The following is a 22614-nucleotide window of genomic DNA, read 5'->3' as shown; positions in this document are numbered from 1 at the left end:
AAAACATATATATTCTGCCTGTAGGAGAATACTATTCTAGATCTACATACCTTTTGCTTGCAATGTGTTCCTTTCAGAGCACATTCATAAAATGATTCTGATAATACGAACTACAATGTACCAATATTTATTCCAAATAGTACTCTATTTGTTGTCTTTGTCTGTCTGTCTGTCTGTCTCTCTCTCTCCCTCTCTCTCCCTCTCTCTCTCGTGTGTGTGTGTGTGTGTATGTATGTGTGTATGTGTGTAAAAAGCATTACAATCAGAAATAAAAAGTTACAGTCTGTGTTTCAACAAACAGGTAAGTGAAGAAACATTTTTTTACATTCACCAGAGCATTCTAATATATGTGTTTGTCTGAGAGTATGTGGTCACATCTCACAGCGTGTAAACAGACTGGCCTGGAATTCAAGATGCTCCTTCCCTAGCTTCCTGAATACGTGGACTACAATGTCACTAGACTGAGTTCAAAAAGCATTCTTAAAACACAACATTTTATACTCTTTAAAAGTAGTTTCATGCCCAAACAGAGTTGTAATACACTGTATGTAATTGATACATACACATCTGACGACATTGCACAAATACAGTTATCAAAAAGAGCAGTAATATGATTAAGCATTTAAAAATATTAAAGAAAATAAGTAAAGGCAATAAAAATTAAAGTGACCTGCAAAACAAGAACCTGTAAAAAAGAACAAATTGGCAAAAACCAGACCAATACAGCCATTATATACGAGATTCTCCCACAGCTAGTTGCATTCAACAATGGTGGTGGCACATTATACTTCATTTACTGTGACTCTCTGATGCCCACCCTGTGGCAGAAACACGTATAATGGAGTTGATGCAGCTTCCACATTCAGCATATTGAATGCATTCCCTACTTATCTATAATTTAGGCAATCAATTCATGAACTGGCTATACATTTTGAGTTACAAAGTTGTATAAATTAATTTTTTTCTGATTTTTTTTCATACTACTCTGAAGTAACAGCATAAAGCTGTAACATAACTTTCTTCACTAATTCACTTGAGAATGTGATACCCATGGCAATCTGAAAATTTTAATTGCCTTATTGTTAATACAATTACTTCCATTATGAGAAAGAAAGAACCACCATGAGGGGAAGTGGGAAGTTTTAAGAATTTTCAAAACATAGGACTGTTTATAAAAAAAAAAAAAAAAAAAGGATGCGTTGGGGATATAGCTCAGTTGTTATTGCTTATGTTGAATAATTGAGAACCCTGCATTCCATCCTTAATACCACATAAATCAGGTGTGATGGCACAAACCTTTAATTTCTATATTGGGTAAGTAGAGGCAGGGGTATTAAAACTCAAAAAACAGTCTCACCTACCTCGTAGAAAACAAAACAAAACATATCCCGACAAGACCCGAGTGAAGACTACCACTGGTACGTTAGGTCCCTAAGCATTATGAGAATACCAAATGCTTGAGATAGAGAAAGCAGTACACAGTAAGAAAATGTAAGAAGGTAAATGCACTTTTCATATAACAATTGCAAATGTTACATTCAGAATTTTAGACGCACCAAGATAGGAAAGATGTTTTCTTCAAGGCTGTTAAATACAAATAGCCAAAACACTAAGAATGTAAAATTTATATAATTCCTGATTGTGTCATGGTTCTTCTTGCTATAGGTAGTTTATTGTATATATGTATAATAATATAAATGTAAACAATAAAAAAGAAAGAGAAAAAAGAAAATGTTAGCAGGCAAATGCATTTTTCAGATAAGTATTGCAAATTTTGCCTACCTTTCTAAAACAGGAAACAAATACTACTTTATATTTGTATTGCTACTTCTTTAACCACAGTCTCTGGAGTTCCAGTTCTCATATCATATATTTGCTGAAAATGTAATATATGTAATACATTTTGTGACTTAATAAACTATTAATTATAATCCAAATTATTACACAAGTTGAGTTCAACTCATTAACATATTACATTCTCCTTATAACTGACAAATACTAGATCAAATGTGTATTGGTATATATATGTTTGTGTGTGTATATATATACATATATATACACATATATATATTTGTATATAGGATAAGACGTAATAAAGCAACTAATTTAAAAAGTGTCCTTTACCATACCTTACCAAAAGAATGCCTTTTAGTATACTCTGATGTCTTTAGCTCACAAAGAGGGAAAAGAAAATAAAACAACACATTTAAATATCTGATCTAGCTTTCACAACTATATTCTATTGAAAATACAATCTCTTACCTTTAAAATCGGCTCTAGCTTCTTTTCCTTCCTTCTTGTTCATCTCTGAGTTGTTTGGTGCACCTTTTGAGTTCTCAAGATAAGCTGAGCTTGCTCCTTTCTTGGAGGGATGAGGATCACAGAGTTTTGCATTAATTTTATAAAGCTCCAGGGCTTTAATAGCTGCTGCATTGTTATCCATACGAAGAAAAGTTGGGCAGGAAGCACAAAACTCATTCGTGCAGGCCTCATTTCCACAGCCCTCAGTTAACTGGTGGTAGTAGCGTTCTATTAGATGCTTTGCAGCTGCTCGCTTCCTGTACCAGACAGTCGAACAATAAGCACAGTGATTAGTAAGCTCATAAATAAAGCCCAGCAGATAAGGCAAAAGTTAGCTAAGCAATGAAGCAATAAACTAAATACTTAGACATAGTAACTGGAAACTCACTATTGCCCCCTTCCAGTGTTAACTAGTAAAACAATACTTTCAGAAGTGAAATACTTTCTAAGAAACTACAATAACATATAGCATCTTATAAAATTATCATTTTAATATGGTACACTTTTCTTTGGTTTAAAAAAGATAAGCTTAATTTGATGGGATGTTATCCTTTATACTGTTTAGCACAACAACAACAAAATAAAGATCCTGAGTCCACCACTGTGTTATATCTCCATTCCAGTTTTTCCTATATATATATATCACTAATTCATTCTAATAGCTCTCAAATACTTTATTTGCAATTAACACCAAATTTATTTCTAGTGTGTAAGAAATTTTCCCTCAATTAACAATCATGAGACTGTTATTGTTTAAAAGTGCTTTACAAATAAACCATCTAAATCTCATATTACACCAAGAGAAAGTAGCACTAAGGCATACAACCTTGAGCCTAGACTTGTCCCTAACCTGTTCTTTAAATCCTTGACCTAGGAAATACAACTATTTTAACTTCCATTAGGGAAAATTCATATGCATCTTACTTCATCAACTTTGTGTATAAAAATTAACATTCAATTATCATTTTCCAGGCAGAGTAATCAATAAAATTTAAGGAATGAATTATTTTCCCAACCAAAGAGTTGTTCTAAATAATCTAACTCTATACTTTTGAATCTAAAATTTTAATCTTTGAGCCAAACAAAACAAAAAACGAAACAAAAATAAAAACCCTAAAATTCTATTATTTGAGATTACCACAATTTAAGAAGAACTGTATACTCGGTCCACAGTAATATAATTCAAAACTATCCTTTTGGATTTAACTTTACAAGCACAGAAACTCCAAGTAGGAAGAATCTATCTAATTTCATTCTTAAAGCTTCATGCCATTATTTTGTTATTTATAGAACTGACCAATGACACTAGAGGTGAACAAGTAATAGAGCACTACTGATAAGTCTTAAAATTTTAACTCCAAACAACACAAGCAGATAACAAAGAATAGTATGCCAAAAATTCCTAACTAATTCCAGTGCTTATATTTAAAAAATATTCTCTGTACATTTACCAAACATGGTGTGCAAATAGAGAATGACCCACAGGCCAACCCTGACGACTGGTGTTTGATCCCAGGATCCGACTTGGTAAAAGGACAGAACCAATTACTACAAGTTGTCCTCTGATCTCTACCCACACACTACAGCATATGCCCAGTCACATACATCCACAGAAAATAAAGTTTAAAATGTATAATATGAGTTAGAGATCAACCAACGAAAACATATATCCCAGTATTTAGGGAAGAACAGAATGTCTAATGACAACAATCTGCTCCAATAAACTGACAGCATTCACCAAATGAAATAATTACCAACACCCTTCCTGCTAAATCCCTGACAAAAGCCAGGGTTATAGATGCCGGATGAACCTGTTTGTTTCAAAATATTAAGTATTTTCTAAATGACATGACTGAGTTAATTCATCCATGATTTTCCCCTTTAAGTATGTAGTTAAATAATAAAAAGTACTAAGTATCAGTAGGTAAGAATCAGTTTCAAAACTGCATCTACATGATTTGAGTGTGTCCACAGTTTATATATCCATGATTTTTAAGTATTATTTTTGAAGTTCAAAATATTTTTCTTAAGAGTACTAGGTTTTGTCTGAAAATAAGACATAAAACCCTCCTTGTATATATAAAATGCTTCCCTACAAGATGGATAAAGAACTGTCAATACTGCAAGGAGAAATCAGAGCAATCTAAACTACTACTAAACTACTAGTAAACTAAAATAAGCTAATCCTATGTCCTCATAACATACATATATCCCCATCACTTACCGATCTGATCCTCCTCCAGCAGCTTCTCTCCAACTCCCTCTGTCAACTGTCCACTGTCTACTCCCTTGCTCCAACCGCCCCTTGAAGCCGTGCCTTCCACGTCCTGTTCTTCTGCCCAGTTGATTTGCTTAACAGTGCTTTATTGACAACTGCTACATCCACTCAGGGCATTCCTCCCATGTAATTAGTTCCATGATCTTATACAACTAATTTTCTAGGCCTCATTTTACTATCTTGAGTCCTTTAACTTGTCTATCAGTCCCTCAATGCCCAGTAATAAACTCAGCACACTGGCAGGCATTCTGATTATCATGTGAAACTTGACCTTTAATATTATTTTCAATCTACAGCCAGTAAGAGACAGAGCTGAAAAAGTCAAATCATATAATTGAGATCTTATAACTATGACCATTAAAGGAGTCAGAAAGACTTTCAGTTTCAGAATCTAATATATTTCCAATCACTGTTTTACAGATGATAATTTATGAACAATTACTTAACACCAGCAGTTCGAAAAACTTTCATGGGAGAAAAAAGAAATCCTGTAAATAATATACAAGTAGAACACAAAACCTTCCAAAAATTCCAATCTGAAATTCACAATCACGTATACTATCTAGGTACAGTATATAAATTTCCTGAATAAATGATATATCATTGTATAAATAAATCTATCTCTAATTTATTGAAAATGGATGTGCTAGTCACTTTATTGGCAGGCTCAATCCAGAAGTTTGAAATTGTAGCAGTCAGAAATTCGCAGTTTTGAGGCCAGATTGTTCAAGTTCACATACAGGGTCTGTAACTGGGTGAACTACTTAGCCATTCTGTGTCGCAGCTTTCGCTTCATTAAGATGATATTTATATTTGGGAATCTTCATGATTCAAGAATTATAAGTGCTTACACTATTTTGGTAGATTTCGGGAGCAGTAAGAAACACAAGAGGTGAAGATGATCAAAATGCACAGTATCGTGTACAAAATTCTTAAAAAAATTAGTAGAATATTATACTGTTATATACTGGACTCTACTAGTAAATATTGGATAACTATTGCAATTGCTGTAATTGCTATCATTTGTACAAGTATGCGCCTCAGCCAAGAGAACTCCCATTCCACTAAAGCTAAGAGGAATGACAAGGAATCCATACATTTGATAAAAGATTAAAATCCAGCGTTGATTCCAAAATTTGAACTGTTCAAATTTATTTCTAAAGGGGAGATTGCAGAGTAACTGCTTTATACTGACCTGCTTCTCTACACCGAGTTACCTTTTGCAAAGATGATGATGATGATGATGATGATGATGATGATGATGATAATAATAATAATAATAATAATAATATAAAATTAAGTTAAATTAAAAGAGGTCATGATAAAACCTCCAAGAAACTGGCAGAATCAATTATATTAAGTAGTATTCTTTTCTGTTTATTACTGTAATGATACCTTACATTGCCTGAATGCCAAATTCAGGGCATATAAAAGACATATACATTCGTTCAGGACATGCAAAATGCCTCTAAACTAGGAACCATACACACTACTAACGGCTTTTCATAAACTTCCTGTCAAATGTTAATCCATACACAGCAAAAGTCACTAAATTATAGGTCATTTGTCAAATCTAGACCTCCATCTCTTTTTTTTTAACAGTTCAAGTTTAATGTTTTACATTCTAAAATCATTGGGAATAAAAACTATATTTTGTTTCATGTGTAAAAAATTGCATAAATTTTTAATTTCTATGTCCATAAATACTAACAGTAAATTTCAAGTATTTAAATGTTTTCTGTATGGCCTCTATCATTTTGATCTAGCCAAAATAAATGTCAACTTATAATCAATTCCTTGTGTACTCCAGTGAAACTTTCCATCTCATCACTTGGCCTCCTTACTTTCTCTTTTCCTCAGATGATGAATGTAATAAATTTCTTTTCTCCAAAGTATTACTTTAAAGAAAGGGGGTGCAGAAGGAAGAAAGAACAAAGCAAAGAGAAAAGTGAAGTCAGAAAATGAGGTAAGTCCTTTTCCTGATACTCATAACCAAAACTCTACAAAGAGGAGATACAAATTACTTTTAGCTCCTTCACATTTTACTGACTTTTCTTGCAAAGCAAACTTGTGTAGCCATGTGAGTCAGGGTTGTTTCTGATTCTTTTGCCTGCTTTTGATAACCTTTTCCTCTTACTGGGTAGCCTTGTCTAGCCTTGATATGAGGGTATGTGCCTAGTTTTAACTTGTTATGTCATGTTTGGTTGGAAGACATGCTCTTTTCTAAAGGAAACAGAGGTGGAGTGGAGTAGAACTAAGTGAGATACAGAACAAGGCAGTTTTCATGTGTGTGTGTGTGTGTGTGTGTGTGTGTGTGTGTGTGTATTTTTATTCATTTTAGAAACCTAATGACAAAGTGTTAGTTATAAAAATAAAACTAGAATTAGAATTTAACATAGAATTATTCAACTTTCAAAATAAATAAGTTGCTAATGATTTTTTTTAGCTGCTATATTTCATAGTTAGAAGAAAATTAAACTTTTAAGATTTAGAAATTGAATAGTGGAGTTGGAAGTATGGAGGGGTGGGGGCATACAATCCATAACATTGTATTCCTTGTCTTTATCTGTAAATGGAAGGTGAATACTGTCTAATTGCAAGGAACGCTAGTTTTGGAACTTGCATATTTCTCAAGTAAGATTTCTAAAATGGGGATTGTACTGTATTACTGTAGATAAGGAGCACCACTGCCACACAAATAATAGGAAACCAATAGTTACTTAACTTGTACTCCCTTGCCAGTCTTCCTTATTGTTTAAAAATAAAAACTTAAAGCTAGATTATGCCCAATTCTACTTTTCCAAGTAGAAGCTCTATCTAATATGACCACAATTTTTACTATATATTTAATATATTACATATAAACATCACTGTAATATACAACTATGAGCTATCAGATGTTAATCAAAGTAAATGAAACAACAGGCCAGTAATTTGTGGTACAATATTGTAATCCCAGCACACAGGAGGCTGAGTCAGAAAAAAAGTGTGAGTTTAAGATCCACCTAGGCTATAGAAATCTTATCTGGGAAAAGAAAGTGGGGAAAAAGGATAGAAACTACAAGCTAATGAATTGCTAGAGAAATGTAAATGGAATCAATCAACTAAACAACAATCTTAACAAGTCTTAACAATACCTTTCAAGGATTATGTCATAAATCTCTACACAGTATTTGCTGTTGAAAGGATAGTTCAGTATTAAAAAAAAAAAAGTAGTCAAATTCATGGATTGTATTAACAGAATAAGAATAAAAAACAAGACAATCTAATCTGGAGGCTAGAGTCTCAGTGGTTAAAAGCACTAGCTGCTTGCTCTTCCAGGGGACCTGTAGTTCAGTTCCCACAGCATAGATGTCAGGTGGCTCACAATACTGCTTGTTACTCCAGATTCAGGGTATTCAATGCTCTCTTCTAGGCTTACCACAGGCACCCACACATATGTAGTATATATACATACATACATTTGCACACACATATATATACACATCATATTAAATATACATACAGTCAAAACCAACATATAAAACACATTTGACAAAACTACGAATCATATTAAATCTGAATACATTAAAACCAACGCATATAACGCATTTGGCAAAATAGAATACACATCCATGCTAAAAACATATTAAAGGAAACCATGTGAAGCCAACAGGCTTTCAGCCTCCAGTCTGAGAATACGAATAACACTCCCAGTGATAGAGATGGCTCAGTAGTTAAGAGTACAGATTGCTCTTCCAGAGGATACAGGTTTCATTCTCATTACTAACAAACTGGCACAAAATCAGCTGTAACTTCCAGGGGAATCTAACAAAACTCTTCTGGCCTCTGTGGGCACTAGGCATGCTGCATGTGGTACATAAACATACATGCAGGCAAAACACACATATACATAAGATAAATAAATTTGATAAAAATTTTGAAAAGGAGAAGAAGGAGGAGGGGAAGGAAGGAGGAGGAAGAGAAGAAGAAGAAGAAGAAGAAGAAGAAGAAGAAGAAGAAGAAGAAGAAGAAGAAGAAGAAGACGACGATGACCGACTCTCATCGCTCTAAATGAAACAGTACAGTGTCCAGACATAGCTATTAGATAAGAAAAAGATGAAGGGACACTTGCGATAAGATAGGAGAATACAGGCTGCTGACATGTGTTAAAGTGAATGAAGAGAGCCAGGGTAATAAAGGGAGTCAGTTACTAAGAGAGGAAGATTATTGGAAATCACAAAAGAAGTACGGCCACAGCTGAGAAACAGAAAAAGACTATGCAGCAAAAAAGAGGAAAGCAGCAAGTGGTTCTAAGCCAAAATAGCATAGTGGTGATAAGCAATACCCCATCCACATGTTAAGCCAGATGGGACTAATTAAAAAAACAAAATAGTCTTAATCACAGGACAAGCAATAGTCCTCACAAACTTTAATTCAATTTGGAGGGTCTGGCATACTTATTCTAAATCAGCAATGGAGATGGGAAAACACAGTTTGTAACTCTGCGTTCTGGAGAACTACAGTCTAGTGTCATGAGAATGGACATACAACTGTTTGAGAATAAACTTTCATGGGGGCTAAAAAACAAGAAACAATCAATCAAAGGCAAGACAAGTCAGGAAAGTCATGCCATAGTCTATGGGTAGGAAAGCAAATGAGCAAGATAAATGGGGAGCAGAGAACTGAACACAAAAATGTTGAAAAACTGAAACAAAGTAGACAAGGCTTGAAGAGCATTCCATCCTTTCTGTGGCAATTACAAACCTCATCACTTAAGATACAGAGAATAAAGTGCCTAGCCTGTCACTTAAGAGATGGAGAAGAGCTGCTCAGCCTACGAAACTGAATCTGTCTGTCTGTTCCATCTCCCTCCCTCCCTCCCTCCCTCCCTCCTCCTCCCTCTCTTTCATGAGATTTGCTTCCTAAAGAACTTGGTAACTCTGAAGGTAAGGTCCAAGGAAGAAACTGATTTCAGCTGTCTGATATCCCATGCAGTATGCTGACTACAGGTAGGCTCTAAAAGCACAGACCAGTTCTCTGGAACCAAGTCAATGAAGTAACAGTAGAAATTTTCTAAAATCTGGGGAAAGAAATGGACATCCAAAGAGAAAGATGTTTAGAACTCAAATTAACCATGACCCGAAAGAACTGCTCCCCAGCACATTACAGTTCAAACCCTAACACTGAAGAAAATAATATAAGCTGAGGGAAAAAAAAGTGTTAATATGCTAACAAAGGCAAACAAAGGGTAACATCTAAGCTCTCACTAAAAACCCTAAAAGACAAAAAACTTCTTTATGTGATGATTACTATATCCAAAGTTGTCTTTTAAAACTAAAATCTTTCAAGGTAGGCATAAAATAAAACCACTCATGATCATTAAACCAGCACTACAGAATACACATAAAGGAAATCTATAAAGGAGAATGACACAAACACAAGAGTTCAAGGAAAGTGAATTTTGTGATTCTATAGATGAAGAAATAAAAATTAAGAAATAAACAACTATGTCCACATTAGTTACAAAACAGAGGGAGGAAGAGGGGGAGAAAACTATGAAAGAAATAAACTCTGGCCAACAAATATCTCAATATAAACATTCTTAGCATTCTAATTAAGACACAGATTAGCAAAATGGATTAAAAAGTAGATCAAATCATTTGTTGTCTACAAGAAATATATTTCACCAGAATACATACTAAAAGAGAGATAAAAGTGGAGACTATGAAAGTGAATGGAAATCAAAAAAGAATGGGATTAGTGACACAAATATATGACTACATACTATAAAAAGAAACAACCAATGACGGACACACAATTAAAAATATATATGCATTCAATGGTGGTGTACTCAAGTTCATAAAATAAGCACTACTGAACAGAAAGAAACAAGTCCAAATAAAATAATAATCGTAACTTTCAACTAGTAGCTCATCCAAACAATAACAAAAACAAATAAACAAATTTTTAAAAAAGCATTTTATCTGAACAGTACCAAACATCAAATGGACTTAACTCAAGACATCTAAAGAACATTTCAACTGCTGCAAAATAAACTTCCTTCCAGCCTATGGAATTCTCTAAGAGATAACCCATATTTTGGAACATAAAGCAAGTCAACAACAATAAAAATTAATTTCTTGCCCTTATCAAATCATAATGGAATAAAATTAGAAATGCAAAAGCAACTATATTTCAAACTATACAAATATTTGGAGATGAAACAATGTAATCTTGAACATAAGAGTCACTGAAGAAATCAGAAAATAAAATTTTTAAAAGGAATAAGCCAAATGAAAAGAAAACATACTAGGATACAGCAAAAAAATCATTCTCAGGGAGGTAATTCAAGACACAGAAATATAAATATTTTATGTTTTTACTTATAAAGAGATAATAGCCACTAAGTAAATGGTAACCATGGTACTACAATCTGTAGACTCAGAGAGGTTAAGTAAAGAGTGGGAATCTGTCTGGGACACAGGGATCACCCTGGGAGAAGGAAATAGAATAAATTTTATAGACACTCTGGGGGCAGGTGGGGAGAAATATCAGGTATGTGTGAGGGACAGGAAGATGGGGTGGTGGTAGAATATGGCAGAAACAGCTAGAATTGGGGGCAGCATTTGGGGGTTGGTGTGGAAACCTAGTGCAGTGAAAACTTCCTGGAATTTATGAAGGTGATCCTAAGGAGGTCTACTAGTAAGGAGGATACTGATTCTCAATTGGCCACGTTTTTGTTGCCAGGTAACCAATCCAGTGGCATGACTAGGTTGCAAATCATTTGAGCAAAGGGGTTCCCATGGATATCCCCAAACAACCCAGGCTGTTGCTAAAACAAAAGATTGTTGCCTGAAAACTAAATGCAGGGCCACTCTGCTGAAGGCAACACCTACACAACTCAATGAATATGGAGAAGTCAAGCTGGTTCCTACATGGAGGAGCCTTCTTCCTTATGTTCTAGTTTTGTTGGTGTGGGAATGTAATCTGCAGGACACCAAAAGAGATACATGGACATCAATGCAGCCACAAAACCTTCAACCTACAATCTGTCCTTAGCATAAAATAAGCTAGGGCAATAGTGGCATAGGACTAGTGCGAGTAGCCATCCAATGTCTCATTTGACTTAAGGCCCACACCATGAGAAGAAACCCATATCCAAAACTGCTTGGGTAGCCAAGAATGAACAAGCACATATCCCAGAGACCTATGGTAAAAGAAAACACTTCTGATCAGATAGATAGATAGATAGATAGATAGATAGATAGATAGATAGATATAAAAGGTCAATAAAATGATTCCTGAGGATATGCTTCCATACTTATAGATCAGTGCCTTATCCAGTCATCATTAGAGGATTCCTCTAGCAGTAGATGGGAACAGGTGCAGAGACAAGAGACAAGAGACATGAAGACTGTCTAAATGGGGAGTCTCCATCAAATTTCTTCAAACAGAGCTCAGGGATTCCCTCAGAAGAGGGGGTGGAAAAACTTAGCAGCCGGAGGGGATGGAAGGCACCAAAAGAACAAGGGCCTCTGAATGAACTAAGGAAAGTGCATATGAGCTCACAGAGACTGAAGCAGCAAGCACAGGCCCCAGGTGGGTCTGCTGTAGGTCTGCTGTATATATTATAGCTACTAGCTTTTTATCTCCTTAGTGTGAGAACTAGCAGGAATCTGAATCTTGGGCCTGCTCTTGTGACTCTTTTCCTCCTACTGGGTTGCCATGTCCAACTTCGATATGGTAGTATTGAATAGATCTCACCAAAAAATCTACAAATGACCAATAAATATATTTAGAATCTCATCAGATACCAGAAAAATGAAAATTAAAATATTAAGATAGCCGGAAAGGTTAACAAGAAAACAAATTTCGGGCTAGGTTATATACTCTCCTGGTGGGGATAGAAATTAGCACAGCTACTAGAGAAACTTAATACAGAGGGTCCACAAATAAAGAAATAAATCTATCATATATTCCAGGTACACTACCTTCAATTTAAATAACTAAAGCAATCTCGCCCACAGATCAGCAAGATACTTAACATATATTTACTGAAGCATTAGTCACAGTAGCCAAGATGTAGAATCATCCTAGAGTTATCAACAGATGAACAGATTAATAAAATGTAGTGTTTACACATAAAGGAGTTTTATCCAGCCATAAAGAATTAAATATCTCATTTGCAGGAAAATACATAGGTCTAGAGACTATGTTAAGACAAATAAGATAAACTCAAATAGACAATTATATTTTCCCTTATTTGGAATCTACATTTAAGAATATCCTATCTATACATATACACACATTCTTTTATACACATGACATGAAATAAGATGAATCATTTACATAAAGCAAAGGGACTAATGGAATGGGGAGTAAAACTTATTATGGGAACTCCTATTCTGGTCCCCTTTTTCTCCTTTTCAGGACTCCCCAGATCCCAGGTCAATCACTAACAATGACTCTCCAGCCATCCCATGGACTACAGAAAGTCACACAGGCTAACTGTATTCTTCCATGGGCCTCCTCTAGGTCACCCAAGCCCCACTGTCACCTGCTAGGGGTCACCAACATCTTGCAAGCAGCATTCATTCCTTGCGGATTCATCAAAACCAAGCTTGCTCTCCAGTAGGAACTCAACAGGCACCACATGTGAAGCAGAGCCCAGAACCATGACATATGCCTGACTGGTACTATCCTGTTGCCCTATCCAGCCTTGAAAAACTTATCCCAAACTCTAGTACAAGCTGTGGAAGGCACTAAGATTGTAGCTAAGTGCTTAAGTGCTATAGTAAGAGCTGTAGACCGAAGAAACTAGTATTCCAACCCTGATATAAATCAGCTCTCATCCTCAACACTGAAAATACTTTTGATAAAAGAAAACAGGCTGGCTATGGGTGTGAGCACAGGAAATCTGATTCTGCATCTCACCTGCTGTGGGGTAGCATGGGCTAGAGAGAGAGGCGCCCTCCCTCACCCTCACCCCTCATTGCATGTTGGCAGGCAGGAGGGCTTACCCCAGCCCTCTGTAACTGCAACAATTAGGAGAGTGGGTCCTGAACCTCTACTGCACCTGTAGCACAGTAGAGAAAGCACTGGTAGTGATGAAACAGTAAGCTGCCATGGAAGACATGAGAGCAGGAAAGCTGACCTCACCCCTTGCTGCCTGCAGCATTGGGTAAGCTAGCTGGGGCAGTGTTGGAGAGCTTTAACCTGGTAGTATAGGTGCTGGCAGGCTGACCAACTAACTCAGCTACCTCCCAGGCCCAGATGTGGGGCTTTGATTTGACCCACCCAAATCTGCTGGAGCTCATGAAAGGACCAGTTTTGCAAATACAAAACTACAGGGTCTCATGGCACAGGGCAACAATAGGATATCCAAGGAGTTCCCGTGACAATCCACTATGGATAATGCAGCAGAAGCTAGAAGCCGCAAAACAGACCAATAAATCATTGCATTGAACATTTGCAAGTAAAGATGTGTGGACACAGGGGTTTACTGTGTGACATACTACAGCTTCCATGACAAGATTTTTTCCCCCTATCTTATTCTCTTTTAGGGGAGAAGTTGCAAGGGCAGAGGACCGAGAAACAAAGGGACAAGGATGGGGAGATAAGTCAGAAATGAGTATATTATGTGAATTTCACAAAGAATAATAAGTAAAAAGAAAAAGAAAATGGGCAACCTGGGGAAAAATAAAAGACAATACAAAAAAAAAAAAAAAAAAAAAAAAAAATGTGTTTCCTCCAAAAACTACAAATCCCATTGTAACGATCCTAAATAAAATGACTTGGGAAAGCTTCCAGACAAAGAATTCATAAGAATAAGCATAACTATTGTCAAAGAAGATAAAGACAAAGAGATGGGTGAAGTCAACCCAGGAAAATAATTTGAATTGTTGAAGAAAAGCCAAACAGAAATAAATCATGCTGGAAAAGATAACCTCACTCAGTGAGGCAGTTGAAAACTTCCACGGAATGTCTCACCAACAGATCATGTTAAAAACAGTCAGTCAGCAATCAGCAACGGAAGGCAAAGAACAGGTATCAGTCACTCAGTAAACTAAATTACATTTGTAAATGAAAGGAGCATCAGAATGTTTTGGGACTTCATGAAAAACCTAAACTCAGAATTATGAGCATAAAAGAAAAGAAAACTACAGAAAAAGCATAAAGACATTTTCAATAACATTTCAGAAAAAAAATTCCCAAACTTTGATAGATGACCATCCAGGTCTAAAAAGCCTAGAGAATATCAAAAGAAAAGACCAGTAGATAAATCCTCCCCAACATACTATAGTTAAAATTTTTACAACATAGAATTAAGGGTATTGAAAGATACAGGAGAAAAGTGAAGTCACTCATAAAAGAAGTGCCATCAAAATATGTATCTATTCATAAAAAAAAAAAAAAAAAAAAAAAAAAAAACTTTAAAGCAAGAAATGCCTGGATCATTCCTAATGCTTCAACCCATTAATACAGTTTCTCATGTTATCATGACCCTGAGATTGTTCATTGCTACTTCATAATTGTAATCTTGCTGTTATGAATCATAACGTAAATATCTGATCTGCAATCTCTGGGGCAGACATGACCACATAGGTTATGAGAACTACTAGCCAACGCAAAGCATTGTATCAGTAAAACTATCTATAAAATTGAAAAACAAATACACACTTTCCATAGTAAAAACAGGAATCAATACACACTTTTCAATAACTGAGTAAAAATGGTGTCAATCCTCTCTCCAAAGACACAAATTAAAGGAAATTGAAGGAAAAATCTACCATGTGGGTGTTACAATTCTAAATATATAACCACCAAACACAGGAACACACAATTTCATAAAAGAAATGGTATTAGATCTAAAAGCATGTATCAGTCACAACACAGTAATTGATAGTAGGTGACTTCAATACCCAACTTTAACCAACAGACAGGGCATCTAGATGAAAATTAAACAGAAACTATGGAGAAAAATGACATAATAAATCAAATGGAAATGCATACAACACTCCACCCATATATTAAATAATAAAACACATTCTTCTCAGTCCATGGACCTTTCTCTAAAAATCAACTACCTATTAACACAATGAAAATGTCTCAACAAAAATATGAATGTTGCTATAACACACTTCATTGTATCTTACCACTGTGGATTAAAATTAGTAACAGCAACAATAGAAAGAATGAAAACTAAACGCAGTTTAAAAGGCGAAGGAATGCTTTAAAATTCCTGGAAGTGAATGAAAAAACAACAGCAATGAATTATCTAGGACATAATGAAGACAGTTTATAGCACTAAATACCTCATACCCCACTTGCAACTGAACATCTTGAAAATAAAAAGAAACACACAAAAAGAAAAGAAGGGAAGAAAATAATAAAAATCAGAGATGAGTAGGTGAGTTTAATGAAAAGAAAGCAAACAAAAAATAGAATCACTGAAATAAAGAGCTGGAGATTTGAAAAGATTAACAAGTTCAACAAGCTTTGCCAAATTAACCAAAAGAAAGACAGGGTCCAAATTTATTTATAAAATCAGAGACGGAGAGGGAAATACTAAATCAAATACTGAGGAAAGCTACCAAACTACCAACCTATATTTCACTAAACTAGAAAATATAGTGGATAAATACATTACTGAAATACATTTAATACACCAAAATTAAATATTAACAATCTAAACAGACCAATAATAATCACAAGAAACAGTAGGGTTTTGGGGGAGTGGGGGTAAGTGGGATAGTTTCAAGACAGGGTTTCTCTGTGTTCCCTTGGCTGTCCTGAAACTGCTCTAAAGACCAGGCTGGCCTGGAACTCACAAAGACCACCAGTCTTTACCTCCCAAGTAGTAGGATTAAAGGTGTGCACTACCACCATCAGGATAGAAACAATAATTTAGAAAATCTCCCAACTAAAAAAATCCAGGACCAGATATATATAAAGCACAGAATACTACCAGACCTTCAAAGAACTAACATCATTACTCATTATTCCAAAAACTACAAGGAAAATTTGGAAGGTTTTTTTTTTAATGATGCCAACATACCCTGAGATCAAAACCAGAAAGGAGAAAAGAGAAAAAAAAAAATATAGATCAGTATCTCTAGTGAACATGGACCAAGAAATTCTCAACAAAATACTTAAATAATGAGAAATGTTTTTAAAAATCAGAAAAGAGTGGCCACCATAATGAAGTCAGATTCGTCTGAGATGTAGGGACTGTTCAACATACAGAAATAAATAAATATAACCCACGGCATGGAGATTCAAAGAAAGTATAGGATGGTCTCATTAAGATGCAGAAAAGGTCACTGGCAAAATCAAATAGTTCTTCATAATAAACATTCTAGAAAAGCTAAGGATATAGAAGACATAAAATATAATAAAGCTAGTATCTAAAAAGCATCCAACATCATATGAAGCAGAAAATCTCAAAGCTTTTCAGTTAAAATTAGAAGACAATGACATCAACTCTCTCCATTCTTGTTCCATATTATGCTTGAAGTTTTAGCTAGGGAAATATAATAAGAGAAAAAGAAAAGGGAATAAGGATTAGAAAGGAGTAGTCAAAGTATCTTTATTCACAAATGAAATGATTCTATACCTAAAAAATTCTAAAGACTTCATCAGAAAAGATTCTTATGAGCTTAAAAAAAAAAATCCAATGTAGAAGGACAAAATCAATCTCTCTCTCTCTCTCTCTCTCTCTCTCTCTCTCTCTGTCTCTCTCTCTCTCTCTCTCACACACACACACACACACACACACACACACACACACACAGAGTACTCTTCATATACACCAATGACAGGCAGACTAAAAAAGAAATCAAGAAAACAATCCCATTCACAACATACCCCAAATTTAACAAAACAAAAATATATTGAAATAACCTCGTCCACAGAAGTGGAAGACCTATACAATAAGAGCTGTAAAACACTGATGAAAGTAATTGAAGACACAGAGACCTCCCATCCAAGACTGACAGAATTAATATTGCGAAATGTCCATGCTACCATAAGTACAGTTTAACTTGCCTCCCTGTTTGACTAATAAAGCCAATACCTGGGTACGGCTGGAGGAAGGAAAGGGCAGGCTTGCAGGAAGGACAAAGAGGATCTTGGGAGGCAGGAAGAAAACACCGGATCTGGGAATTAGCATGGACGGAGGAGATGGAAACATTAATAAGTATTTATGAATTATGGATGGAAGGTAGCCCAAATAAAAATTGGTAGAAGCAGATGGCTCAGGTTTGGGGCTAGGGATATGGGAGGTAGTTTGGGGGATTATTATTTCCCCTGCTCCAGGTGAACCAAGGCGAATACAAAATACAACAGGTGTCTATGTCTTTATTGATTAATAGCAAGTTAGATATCACTGCTGTAATAATTATAGCCTAATAATAAACATCTGATAGGTCATACCCTTAAATTAACTACGACAATAGACCTCAGGCCATAAACTACATCATTATCCCATCACATGCAAACAAAGCTGCTGACAAAATCCACCGTTCCTTCATAAAAGTCTTGGAGAACCTAGAGATACAGGGGATATCTCAACATAATAAAGGAAAACCCCATAGCTAACATCATATAAACTGTGGGGCAGGGAGACTCAGCATTACTACTAAAACTAGGAACAACACAAGGATGTTCGCTCTTCCTATTCCTGTTCAATATAACGTTTAAAGTGTTGGCTAGAGTAATAAGTAAAGAAAATACCAGTACAGAAAGAAGTCAAATTATCTTTATTTACAATAATATGGTTCTACACAAAAAATAAATTTTTAACAGACTGTAAGATTCCACCATAAAACTCCTACTGCTGATCAATACATTCTGCAAAGTAATAAGATCCAAAATGAAGACACTCACAAAACTCAGTAACCTTTCTATATACAACTGCCTGAAAAATAACTTCGAATAAATATAAGGAGGTGGAGCACTTATTTAATTAAAACTTCAAGAAAATATGGATGGAAAAACTATCCATGCTCAGAATGGTATAATTAATGTTATGAAAATGGTTATCCTACCTAAACCCCTTTACAGATTTAACACAATCACCATCAAAATTACAACTCAATTTTTCATAAAAATTGAGAAATATTAAAACTTATTTGGTAATACACACAACAGAAAAACAATCCTGAACAGTACAAGAACTACTAGGCATATCATCATCTATGATTTTAAGTTATACTACAAAGCTTTAGTAATAAAAGGAACATAAAAACAGACATCCAATTAATGAAATAAAAGGACCCAGATGTAAGTCTACAAAGCCAGAACTACCTAATTTTTGAAAAAACCAAAAAGATATAATGGAGAAAAGACAGCATTTTCAACAAAATGGTGCTGGTCAAACTAGAAAGCTGCATTTGAAATCAGATCCTCATTTGTCTCCCATCCTGCATAAAATGCAACTCAGAATGGATCAAGGACCTTCAAATAGCCTAAAACTATTAGAAAACTTAGAAAATACAATTGAAATAAAAGGCAAAGGATGCCAGTGGCAATGACATTAAGACCAACAATTATTAAATGAAACTAAAAACATTTCATACAAGCGCCAGGCACAGTGGCACACACCTGTAATCCCAGAACTTGGAACGCAGAGGCAGGTGGATCTCTGTGAGTTCAAGGCCAACCTGGTCTACAAAGCGAGTCCAGGACAACCAAGGCTACATGGAACATTAAAAAACAAAACAAAACAAAAAACATCCATACAGCAAAGGATTCCTGCAATTGCTGCAGCTATACATTCAACAAAGGCAGGACTGCTTTCTACAAAATAGAACTCAAAAAATTAAATACCAGGAAAACAATTTAAAAACAGGACAGATATTTGAACAGTTTTCAAAAGATGAAATACAAAAGTCTGAGGAATATTTCTGAAGGGTTGAACATCTTTAGCTATCAGAAAATGCAAAAGACTTAAATTTCATTTTACCTCAGTGAGAATGGCTAACTTTAAAGAAACAAGAGATGTTGGAGTGAATGTAGAGAAAGGATAACATTTATTCCCTGCTGGTTTGAGTGTAAACTAATCCAACTACTCTAGAAATCAGTCTGAGGTTTCTCAAAATCCTTAGAGCTCCCATATAAAATAGCTATACCATTTTTGGGAATTTTAGATGAGACTTATTCATCCCTGTTCAATGTTGCTCTATTCATAACAGCTAGGAAATGAAAATAGCCTACATGTCCATTAACTGATGAATAAAGAATAAAAATGCATTACATTTCCACAACAGAATATTAATCAGCACTGTTAAGAAAAACATTATAAAATCTGTAGGCAATTAAGTGGATGGAGCCAGAAAGAGTTATCCTGAACAGAGTCATCCAAAGACAGAAAAATAACATTGTATGGCTACCCACATTTCTAAAGTGAACTTCAAATCTTCAGATATCTGTGTTCCATTTGGAATACTCACAGAGGTCAAAAATTTACTAAGAAGCCATTAGGAGGAAGGGATTTATCAGTAATGAAAGTAAAATACAGTATAGCAAGAGTAGAGAAAAACAGAATAATAATGGTTAAACTGAAGCGCAGAAAAGAAGAGCAGGGTAAAAAAAGGCGAACAGAATGAGGAATAAGTAACCTTAAAGGCTCTTTGAAATGGCCAGATGGAAACCTTGTACTATAGAACCTTCATAATACACATATAAAAAGATGTTTAATAGAATTACTCTATGGCCAGGGATAAAGGCCCAACCAGATACTCCACATGCTACCAAATAAAGTCCCTAGTACCAGAAATGGGTTCTTGGGCAATGGGGTCCCATAGAATCCCCAACCATCACAGGAGGCTAATGCTAACATGCCTGGCTACTCTCCTGTCTCACTTTTCTACTGGTGTAAGGAAACATAACCAAAATCTGTTTGAGTAGGAAAGAGTTATTTTCACTCACAGTTCCGGAACAGCTCATCATTGAAAGTAGTTAGGGCAGAAACTCAAGCAGGGCAGGAAGCTGGAAGCAGGACATGATGCAGTGGCCAAGGTTACTGCGTCACTTCTTTCCTTACAGCTTGTTAGCTTGTACCACCAGTCCATGAGTGGCACTAACCACAATGGACTGGGCCTTCTCAAATCAATCACGAAGAAAATATCCTCCAGGCTTATGCACAGCCCAATCTTAGGTAGGCATTTTCTCAACTGAGGTTCCCTCTTCTCTGATGTAAAACTAGCCAGCACACCTCCAGAACTTGACAGTAAGACCGTATTGCTAAAGACACAATTACTTGATTAACTGAGCATGCTGGTACTCAGCAGCAAACTTCATTCCAGTGGCTAACATTTACTATGATAGGTGGTGCTATACAAGGAGAAAGGCCTTTCTCATCCAGTCATGAACCCTGCAGGCCAAAAGCAGCCTGATAAGATAAGCTCACTGATGCAATGACGGCAAATATTATGAGGATAACTAACTACACGACTGGATCAAAGGTCCACTTCATTAAGTGGAGCACATACCAGAAACTATTAAAAGGAGCCAAGAAGGTATGATTAGACAAGGTTATACACAGGCCCTAGGATAGAACCCATATCATTACTCTACTGAACACACATAATATTTTAATCACTACTAATAATTCATTGCTATACCAAGAGAAAAGAACATTTCTCACAAGAGAAGCTTTGCTCTGAAACAAAGTATGGTGAAAAAAGAAAAACTGTAGAGTGCTCAGTCCCAAAGCAGACACTGATCTCACCCTGAAGGGCTGGGAAGAGAGAGAAATAGTGGTATACAACTTCAAGGAAACAGCGTTTTCCAAGACACAACAGAGTAACTAAATCTATGAATTTACAGCTATTATGATAGTGTGCCCAAGGTAAAGCCAGGCAAAATCCCAGCATACGGGCCAATGAAGTAGAGATTTCATCCCACCACTAGTATCTTATGACCCATGGAAAGCTGACTACACACTAGAGAAATCCCTAATTCCAAGACGAGCTAGCAACACAAAACTGGATTCAATAGGGAAGGAATGAGAAAAAAAATTATCAAAAAAGTAATCTTATTTCTTTTCATAAGTGCATATGTACTTTACTTATTTATAATAAACTACATCCAGTAGAACAGTTATGAAACAATAAGTTACATTCAAAATGTTTAGATCATTTGTATTTGGCAACCTTGAAGAAAACACTGTCTATCCTATCCAGCATGTCTAAAGTTTTGTACCTAAATCATTCTCTATCGGGTCTTATATTTATCAGCTTTAAAAAAAAAGGTCTTAAAATAGTTTCTTAAATCCTAAACAACTTAAGCCTGTGGAACTATAACTATCCCAGTCCTCAACCCCAACAGAGACTTGAGAAGGAATAAAATTATTACTTAAGTAGGAGGTGCAGACAAGCAACTTCCAACACTGAGAGGACAGAGACAGTTTATGGCCTGGTCAGTCACCATTCTCTTTCTGTAACCCTGAGCACCATCTTCACCCTTCTCGCTTGGCAGTCAACTCAGCCTGCATCCAAGTTCTGTCCATTTTGGACAGCATATTGTCTGTAGAGAAGGTTGGGCATTTTTGCCCAGTAGCTAGCTTGCCACTAATGACGCTATATCCAAAAAGAGATCTTAGTTGCAGAAGGCTGGAGGTGTTGCCAGGAGCTGGCAAGTCTCAAGTCAAAAAGGCCTTAAATTAATAAAAAAACATCTTTAAATGCCATATTTTGTAGGTCTCTAAAGTTTTTGAGGACCTTCTATTTATATTTATATTTACATAGTATACAATCCTATCTCTCTATCTATTATAAATCTGAATAGGTAAATGTTGCTTGTTTCTAGATATTTACTATTTGTTCAACCTAAAATGTATATTTCTATAATAAAGTTAGACTAGGATCTGATATGACAATGAGTCTGACTGATTAATCATTAATTTGTATAGGTTAATTATCCTAAACAGTTTATAATAGCAGCTTTCAAAAAAACTGGGAAAAAATAAAATAAAAAAATCAAAATAAAATAAAAACTCGGAGTAAACTCTGCATTTGTAAATGAGCGGTATAGGTCCAATACCTCGTACC

General features: G+C 35.5%; 1 protein-coding gene across 5 annotated transcripts in view; it reads right to left on the bottom strand.

Moving 5' to 3' along the window:
• Positions 1-22614, bottom strand: part of Ube3a (ubiquitin protein ligase E3A) — a 76592-nt gene that overhangs the window by 26238 nt on the left and 27740 nt on the right. For all 5 annotated transcript variants that reach the window (XM_051148652.1, XM_051148656.1, XM_051148655.1 and 2 more), the window contains one exon: positions 2263-2558. In XM_051148652.1, the coding sequence (XP_051004609.1) occupies positions 2263-2558 (296 nt within the window). The remainder of the gene's footprint in view (positions 1-2262; positions 2559-22614) is intronic.

The sequence above is a fragment of the Acomys russatus genome, chromosome 7 (genome assembly GCF_903995435.1).
Source record: "Acomys russatus chromosome 7, mAcoRus1.1, whole genome shotgun sequence".
NCBI classification, from domain to species: domain Eukaryota; kingdom Metazoa; phylum Chordata; class Mammalia; order Rodentia; family Muridae; genus Acomys; species Acomys russatus.
Note: the sequence above shows the minus strand (reverse complement) of the source record. Positions and strands in the feature narration are given on the sequence as shown.